Genomic DNA, 9,680 nt, shown 5'->3' with positions numbered 1-9,680 from the left:
CATCCCAATATTTTATCCAATTCAAAATTTCAATTTTGTCACGGGACTGAAAATGCGCATCTCATTTCTTTTCTCTCACATACCGCGTTATCATACAGAATATTTTTAATATTTATTAATAGAAGGGTGACTTAGGCACTTTTTAACATTATAGTTATTCAGTGTTTTTTTTTTGGGAAGTATTCCGTGTTAAAAATACTATAGAATCGATATGAAAGTAGAGTAAGAAATATAAATATCAAAAAGGACATTTACAAGAAGAACAATAGATTCCTATGAATATAAAGTAAATATCTTTCATTGATAAATCTTTTTAATAATTTCACTTTCATTTGACCACATTAGCATGCGATTTGGGTAGACATACTCTAACCACAAAAACACAAAATTCTAAATCTCAAACGGTTGTATAAATCAACAAGACTACAAACTTAAGAAACGTGTTAAAACCAGGCCAAAAAAAACAATAGGATAAAATTTAGGAGAGGGACACGAGGGGAATTTTCTTTTTTCTTTTTGTCTAAGAAACGGATTCAACTAGGAGGAGGAGGAGGCGGTGGATAATGACCAGAATCCATGGATGGAAATGCCGGAAAGTTTGACCGGCGAATTCCCATTTGACCTTGGGTTTCTGGTGGTCGGAAATTATAACTACCCATTTGTTGTTGTTGTTGTTGATTTGAGAGAAAAGTGGAGAATGGAGAAACAATGGAAGATGAAGAAGAAGAAATTGAGGAAGTAATTGGAGGTGAGGGAGATTGAAAAGGAGGAAGAAGAGAAGAATTATAAAACATTTGGTCTAATTGATTTATGGGTTGTTGTCTGAATTGAAAAGTTGATTCAGAATTCTGAAGAAATTGAGAGTATTCAATATAATCTCTTGTATTAATAATAGTATCCGAGTTGTTTCTCTGCAACTGTTGTTGTTGCTGCTCTAATGGAGATTGAATGAAAGAAGGATTATTTTGAGAAACAGAGAAAAGGGTTGATGGAGAATTAGAAATGGAGAAATGGGTAGATGGAGAAACAGAGATTGATGGTCTAAGAGTAACATTTTCAGGGAAATTAAGTTTTGCTCTGTTACCTCTGAATCTTAAAGCAGCTTCATCATAAGCTCTAGCTGCTGCTTCAGCTGTATCAAATGTACCTAACCAAACCCTAGCTGCTTTATGTGGATCTCTAATTTCAGCTGCCCATTTTCCCCATGGTCTTTGTCTTACTCCTCTGTATTTTCTTCTTCTCTCTCCTCCTCCTATTTCTTGATTTGAAGAAGATGTATTTTCAGAATCTACTAATGGAGCTTCTATGTTTCTTGTTGTTGATGTTGTTATTATTGCTCCTTGAACTTCTTCTGCTGATCCTGTACACAAGGTTTAGAGAGAGAATTAGAGAGAGAGAGAGAATTAGAGAATTATAGAGAGAGAAAGAGAGAATTAGAGTCTGTACCTCTAAAATTCCTGAAATTCACAGAATCAGAAAACTGACCACCATAACCATCCGTACTAATTTGATCATCTTCACGTACTCTCTTCTGTCCACTACCACTACCACCCCAAGAACTAGATGAATAAGAAGAAGAAGAAGGTGATGAAACAGTATAAGAACCACCACCGCCACTTCCACTTCCACCACCACCACCACCACCACCACCACCAACCCTGTCTCCTCTATGAAGATCAGTACCAGTACTAGAGACAACATGAGTCAAAGCAGATACCATAGCTGACATTTCTTGGGTTCTACTATACCCAACAAACATGGGTGCTACTGATGATTCTTGATTATTATCATCATCATAAAATCCTCCTCTATCATCAGTTTCTCTCTCATCACCACCACCACCACCACCACCACCACCACTGGTTTTTCTTATTGGAGTCGCCACCTTCAAAATGCACATGTAATTTCAATTTCCTTGGATTTTAAAAATCACTGAATTTCAAAATCAGAACAAACCCAAACTCTGAAATTTCTAGAAAATTTACTTCCTATTTATACAAAAACAAATGATCAGATTTTGATTTAATAAAATCCGAAAACGTGCACCGCCGCCAGATGAACAGTTCTCATCTCTTTCTCTCTCTCTAAAACTTCATTTTCCTCCCTGTCAAAATCAGAATAATTTGGCTAAATTTGACAAAAAGCTCCAATTTTTTATTTTATTTTATTATGAATGAAGCTTTGACTTTATAAAATATTTTGACTTCAGATGACGTGGACAGATTCATAGTTTTGAGTTTTGTGAGATTTGAATATTATATAAGTCAAAGACTGACAAATCCGGTTAAAATTGAAATTCAGAAACCTCAATTCTTTTGGTCAAACTTGTAACATCATAAAAATGTCTATGATCTTTGAATGTGTTGACATAGGTCAAATTAGAGAAAAAGTATAAACCCGTTTAGATTTAATCATACACATATTTTCAATCCGGACGGACAGGGAAAAAGAAAAATTATTTAGTTTTTCGTGATTCGTTATTTAATAGATTAGAATCATCAAAACACAAACCACAACAAGTCACAGAAGATGTATGTCCAGAGTCTGTCTAGTTTTTTTCTTTCCTATCATTAATCTGTTTTTTAATTTTATTTATTTATTTTTAATATTTTAAAATGTAACCTAATTTTATTTTCCTTTTTTAGATTTTATATTATGTTCACATTCACATACAAGACTTTGACTGTTTATGTGTTTGAGTGAGATAGGAGTTTGGTGGGGAAGCTAGAAGGTAAGGTAAAGAAGAGGTTTTGGCATCTGTGGAAATGAATGTTCATTCTTTTTGTTATTAATTATGAAAAGAAGTTGGATAGCAATTGAGTTGGGTTGCCGACATCATAAATTAAAAAAAAATCTTTTATTTCTCTCAAGTCTTATCTAACCAGTTGAGTGAGAATACATGGGAGGAGGATGATTTGAATTGAGTTAATTTGAAAGATATAATATGTAACACTCTCGAACCATCCTAGCAAAATTATGCATGGACTAAGAACAAAATTATGTATATGACTATTCGTGTCCTGCGAGTATGGATTACACTCTCGTATTAAATTGAGTAGAGTAGAGAACTCGTCTTTATTAAGGATGGTGTCAGGCCCGTGGATGGGCCAGTGCGGGCAGGGCGCCCGCACTGAGCCCACCACCACTAGGGGCCCATTAGTTCTTTGTCTTTGTCTTTGTCTAATTAAGCATATATAATGAAAGAAGACCGACTACAAAGCATAGATGGATCCTAGCTCATTTGGTAAGGTTGATTGGTCCGGGCACATTAGGTCATGGGTTCAACTCCCACAAGAAGCAATTTTTTAATTTTTTTCTTCAATCTATCTTTCTAAACCTTAATTTCAGATTCCGTGGAAAAGAAAAATCGAAATTCTAATTTTTTAAAATTTTGTACAAATTGGAAGACTTTTATTTAATTATGACAATCACAGAACACACAATTAATTTGGTTAATCAATGATTTATTATAACGTTTTCAGCTAAATTATTTCAAATTTGTGCTTGTTACTTCGCGTGTAAAAAATTTTTTTAACTCGAATTTTTGTGAAATGGCTTCGATTAAAGTTTGACACTGGGCCCCAAAATTGTCAGCCACGGTCCTGGATGGTGTGTTTTGTGATCGTGAAACCATGATGGAGAAACTCGGGGAGCGAGAGCCATATGTTCCAACTTTGAGGTTAGTAATATCATTTTGGATGGGATTCTAAAACTTTCCCAAGACCCCACTCTTTTACCTACTTGGCTTGATCATGAACGACGTAGTTGGAAAAATATTTTTAACTATAAAGGCTTTTGCAATCACCTAAAAATTCTTGGAGGCAAAAAGTTACTTATAAGTCTTATTTTTTATGTTCAGTTTCATTTTTTATGACTGCAATATTAGTTAGAATTTCTTTTATATATAAATAAAAAAGTTGAAGTACGTAATACATAAATTTTTTCCTTAAAAAGCACATGTTTATAACGCATATACAACTAATTAAGAATAAAATATTAAATTAAAACTCTCTTTGAGTAAGATATTTGGTATCTTATATACTATATCTTTTGTGTGAGTCTTAAGGTCTATTCTATTGGGGTTTCTACTTAACTTATAAACCTTTTCAACATAAAATAACTTAATTATAAACCCACATCAAATAAATGTGGGTCCCTTCAATATTCCTTCTTCTATTTATAAATCCTTTTCATATTGTGATGATATATGATTTTGTAGCTAAGCTAGAATGAAAACCACCTTTCAACAAAAAAAAAAAAAAAAATGAAAATCATCTCTTAAATGTGTAAACTTCTATAATTAAAAACATAAACATCTTTCTTTTCATTATTTACGTGTGCATACTCGTAGGAAAGAGCACTTCGAAAATACATCGTGCAAATTAGCAGCCCATACGCCATTTTAAGAAAACTATAATAAAAAAATCTCTTTAAATGGTTTACATTGCATAGTCACCATATACATTTATATTTATATTTTACATATGCCACCCTCTTTTTTTTTGGAAAAAGGATTACGATTTACGTTGGTCAATTCCGTGACTATGAATTCCATTTTTTCCGAGATGAGAGACCTTCAAGATTTTGAAGTTTGTTGACTGGCCAATCTTTTGAATGTGGTAGTTCTATTTCTTGCTATTTTTTTTTTTTTTTTTTTGAAATATCCTTTCATTGAAACAAACTGTTCCATACAATTACAAGGGTTGAAACAGAATGAAAGATAAACGGAAAGGGGCAATGAATTAACAGTAGCCAATATTAAGGACTTAAAATAGAATGCGCTAAGTCATGCGCAGCTGTATTGCACTCCCGGCCCACGTGTTGTAATGTAGCATGGCCTGCCTGTAGCCGTCCATGTGTGCGATCAATTTCATCTGATAATCTCCAAGGGATTTGTTGAGAGCCGTCGGATAGGAAGTCCACTAGGGTTTGTGAGTCAGTTTCTATTATAAGAGGGACTGCCTCCATCTCTTCAGCGAGATCCAACCCCAATCCCACCGCCATTAGCTCACTATGAAGAGCTGATTTGGGGTTAAACTCCATCGTTTTAGTCCCTAAAATCAGTCCTTCATGATTTCTTGCGATAGCTGCTGCTGAAGCTTTTGAGGAAGAATAAGTGCCATCGACATTTATTTTTATAACTCCCTGTGCTGGTGGAGTCCATTCTGCAACCTGGTGAGAATTATCATTATTAGAGGAGGAGGGGGAAGAAGGCACATACCTGAGGTCCCCATTCATCTTCTTGATGATGAGGTGATAATTGATTGGACGATTTTGAAAGATTAACTCGTTTCTTGCCTTCCACCAATGCCAAATAAGATAAGTATAATCATACCAATAATCCATTGAACAGTTATTTGTATTGAGTAGATTTTTCATTGTAGCAATAGGGTTACTGTTAATCTGATCGGTGAAGATCGGATTCATGTGATTAAGAATAGATTTAAATCCAGGACAATATAAAAAGGTGTATGACTGTCTCATTTTCTAGGCCACAAATTTTGCATGTGCTAGTTACTGTGGTAATGATCTTTCCTATATTGTCTAAAACCGAGATCCCATTATGAATGACCTTCCAGACAAATAATTGAATTTTAGGTAACATATTTGTTTTACTCCAAAATTTCTTCCAAGGGAAGTCAGAGATGTCTGGATGAAGGGGAGGGTGTCTAGTGATTGTAGTATAGAAAGATTTTGCTGAGAACTTACCTGTTACTGTTTTGCACCATATTAATGTATCCTCTCTGTCTGTTGTTGGAATTACAATACTTAGAATAGCTGCTACTGTTTCATCATCAAAATGTTGGTGAAGTATTGATATATTCCAACTCTTTGTATTCTGATTGATTAAGTGCGATACGAGAGTGACTTGAGGAGGTAATTCAAACACTGGAATGGGAGTGTGATTTGGGATTGCCTCTATCCAGGGATCAGAGAGAATATTAATTTTGCTTCCATCGCCCAATTTCCAAATAATATTTTCGAAAATGGTATCTTTGATACTCATAATCGATTTCCACAGGGGGGTTGATGATTTTGATGATGGTATATAATGTCTCAGATGCATTTCTGGAGTGTATTTACCTATTAGAATTTTAGCCCAAATTGAATTTGGAGATTGTAGTAGTCTCCATAACAATTTAGCTAATAAAGAGAGGTTGACCTCCTCCAGGGTACGAACCCCTAGACCTCCTTCATGTTTTGGTCTAGCTATTATATCCCAGGCAATGAAATGTATCTTTCTCTCTTCTGTTGAATGCCCCCACCAAAAACAACGCTCTAATTTCTCAAGAGCATGAATAATTTGCTTGGGTACTTGTTGTAGACTGAATGGATAAGTAGTATATGAGTGAAGAACCGATTTAATAAGAACTGTTCTTCCTGCCTGTGTTGTCATTTTTGTCTTCCACCCTGCCAACGCACTTTGAAATTTGTCAACTAACCAATTGTAACTGTTGATACGGTTTCCCGGTTTCAGGATCAAGGCTCCCAAATATTTTGAGTCATCAAGCATAATTGGTGCACGTAAGCTATTTGCAAAAGATGATTTGATTTCATTTGAGACACTTGGGCCGAAGTATAATGCTGATTTGTCGAAATTCACCTTTTGGCCTGAGAAGTTTTCATAGCTGGACATGATTTGAATAATTGCCTCCAGATTTGCTTCAGTTGAATTCCCAAAGAAGATGAGGTCATCAGCAAATAACAGATGGGTGATACTAGGGCAGTAATTATTTATCTTGTAACCTGTATATAATCCCTGTACTTCATAGTGATTAATGAGAATAGATAGAGACTGAGACACTAGGATAAACAGGTAGGGTGATAGAGGGCACCCTTGCCTCAGGCCACGAGAGGATCTAAAATTACCAAAAAGCCCCCCCTTAATTTGGACACTAAATTGGGCAGTAGTCAAACAACAGTTTATAAGGCTAAGGATGTTTCCCTGAATCCCCATGGCTTTTAGAACATTTTCTAGGAATGTCCAGTTTACTCTATCATAAGCCTTGGCCATGTCCATTTTGAGGGCATAACCACCCTTTTTGGATTTAGAGTTTTTCATAGTGTGCATAAGTTCTTGGGTCACTATTATGTTATCCAATATTTGTCTGCCTGGGACAAACGCATTTTGGTTCCAACCGATGCAATTATCCAAAAGAGGGCTAATCCTATTTGCTATGAGTTTAGTGATGAATTTGTAAGTTGAATTACATAAAGCAATAGGACGAAAATCAGAGGCAATAGAAGGAGATCTGACCTTAGGAATTAGGGCCAGGGTAGTAGTATTTATCAAGTGGTCAAAAGAACCCGAACCAAAAGCAGATTGAATTGTACTTACTAACTCATCACCTATAAGATCCCAGTTATGCTGAAAAAATTGGCAAGACATTCCATCCGGACCCGGGCTTTTAGCGGGGTCCATTTGCATCACAACCTGTCTGATTTCGTCCTCTGTTGGAATTCTATTGAGTTCTTGTAGTTCAACATCTGAGATTGCATGGTATGCATGAAGTAACTCAGTCGGTGGAGATGATATTTCTTCCACCGTAAACAAATTCTGAAAATGAGCAATTAAAGCATTAGAAATTTCATCCTCATCCTGTGTCATAACTCCTGATGCTAATTTCAGTTGGGAGATTCTATTTTTTGATTTTCTTTGAGACATTGAGACGTGGTAAGCTCTCGTATTTCTGTCCCCATTCTTGACCCATTTCGATCTCGATCGTTGTTCCAATTGGGTTCTATACAGTTCCTCAAGATGTATAATCTGCTCCTGCAGACTAGATTCAACATGTAAAAGATCAGTAGTTGGGGCTAGGGATTGAATGGCGGATAATCTTTTTTTGAGACATTTAAGTCTCTTATTTATAAGTCCAAAAGCCCCTTTACTCCAGACTCTAAGGTGGTCTCTAACAGTAGAAATTTTATCATGAAAGGAACCATTGGCAGAATTCCAAACTTGTGACACCACATCTTTATAATCTTTATGCTTAGACCAAAAATTTTCATACCTCGAGATAGTATCCAGGATTTTAGGTCGAGACTCCGTTCTTAGTAATATAGGCGAGTGGTCACTATTATAACGAGGAAGATTAAAAAGACCAGCAGTAGGGAACACTAGAAGCCAATCTGGGTTACAAAGGGCTCGATCCAACCTTTCTCTAGTCAACATATTAACCGATCTACCATTGGTCCAGGTGTATCCTGGTCCATTATACCCCAAGTCCATTAGTCTAGCCTGTCTCATAAAGGATTGAAACCTTCTGATGTAGGGAGGATTGTCACTACCCCCCCATTTGTCTATTGTAGAACTAATAGCATTAAGATCACCAATACAACATATGGGTCTCGAATTAGCATTGATAACAGTAAGTAAGGAGTTCCAGAAAGAGTCCCTATCCCTAATTGTGGGGGGACCGTAAATACAAAATAAATCCCAAACCGGACTAGAAGAGTCCGAAGTAATTGTAAGGTGAATTACATTGTTAGTGGAAAAATTAATGGAAAGATTTATGTCCGAAGACCAATACAACAGGAGACCACCACTCCTTCCTTGGGAGGGGACAAGGTGGTACTTATTAAGACCTAAATAATCGAAATTAGGTATAGAGGAAATACAATTAAGATGAGTTTCAGAGAGGAACACAATTTTAGGTTTGATAGAATGCAGGAATCCTTTAAGTGTAGCCTTTGTCGGGTCATTCCTGAGCCCCCGACAATTCCAGGCAAAACAATTCATTTATCAATCGGCATTAAGGATGCCGAACCCCTATCTTCATTTTTTTCACGATTGTTAACTTTGTTTTGACGTTTGAAAGTACGTCTAATTCGATCTTCGATTTCCTCTGAGTGAGCAATAGTAGTATTATTCAATGCCGATATAGGTCCTTCTATGTTAATCGAATCACCAAGATGAGTTACTTCAGAGGAGATATCCCCAAGAGGATTTGGATACCCTGTCAATATCGGATTCCTGTGAACAGTGAATTTAACACGTTTAGCATTAGAAACATTAGGAGAAATAGAATGAAAACTCTCAGAAACAGAAACAACAGAAGGGTAGATTTTGTTAGGGGATGTATCCATGTGTGGTGCTTCTGCCGAACTTGTTAAAGTGTCAACTGTTGCCGGGGAGAAAGAATTCAATTCCCTTCCTGTTCCTCGGTTAACAAACGGGACCTTGTAAGTTTCAGGGTATTTTGGTTCCATTCTTTTTAATACTGCTTGCCTTTGATCATCAGATATTTCTAGATGTAGGAGATCCGCCAATTTGAGTATATTCGGGCAAAACTTAATCGTGTGACCTAGCATACCACAGTAAACACAGAAACGTGGAAGTCGTTCGAATCGAATATCAACCGAGATAAGTTTGTAATTAGTAAGTTTATAGTTAATTCTCAAAGGAAGTGGTTTGGTGATATCAATTTCTACTCTAACCCGTCCATAAACACTCCACTTGAACGCATCCTCCGGTGTGGTTTCAACAAATCTCCCTAGTTTTCCGGCCAAAGTGTTTATAGTGTTACTGTTGAGGTGTCTAGTTGGGATACCATGTAGTTGAATCCAGAACCAGGCCTGATCAAATCTATGTGCTGAAGGGGGAATATCTGGTTCGCAAGGTTTAAGAATGATGAGGTCATCCATAATTACCCATGGGGATGATTCAATTGCCAATTCTA

At 36.2% G+C, this 9,680-nt stretch overlaps 1 protein-coding gene across 1 annotated transcript; it reads right to left on the bottom strand.

The window, feature by feature from the left end:
* Positions 1-276: 276 nt before the first annotated feature.
* LOC147569496 (uncharacterized) lies at positions 277-2,059 on the bottom strand. Its single transcript, XM_086655987.1, has 2 exons — positions 1,447-2,059; positions 277-1,360 (listed from the first exon to the last, which is right to left on the bottom strand). The coding sequence occupies exons 1-2, from the start codon at positions 1,898-1,900 to the stop codon at positions 534-536; spliced, it is 1,281 nt and encodes a 426-aa protein (XP_086512113.1). The 5' UTR covers positions 1,901-2,059; the 3' UTR covers positions 277-533.
* Positions 2,060-9,680: the final 7,621 nt, after the last annotated feature.

This window comes from Eschscholzia californica, unplaced genomic scaffold (genome assembly GCF_041429995.1).
Source record: "Eschscholzia californica isolate CP2 unplaced genomic scaffold, dmEscCali1.0.p SCAF_1, whole genome shotgun sequence".
NCBI lineage: Eukaryota > Viridiplantae > Streptophyta > Magnoliopsida > Ranunculales > Papaveraceae > Eschscholzia > Eschscholzia californica.
This window is presented reverse-complemented; position numbering and strand designations above follow the sequence as displayed.

Coding starts and splice junctions, on each gene's coding strand:
- LOC147569496 (XM_086655987.1), bottom strand. CDS start 1,900: ATGTGCATTTTGAAGGTGGCGACTCCAATAAGAAAAACCAGTGGTGGT. Junction 1,361..1,446: donor GAATTTCAGGAATTTTAGAG/GTACAGACTCTA, acceptor CCTTGTGTACAG/GATCAGCAGAAGAAGTTCAA.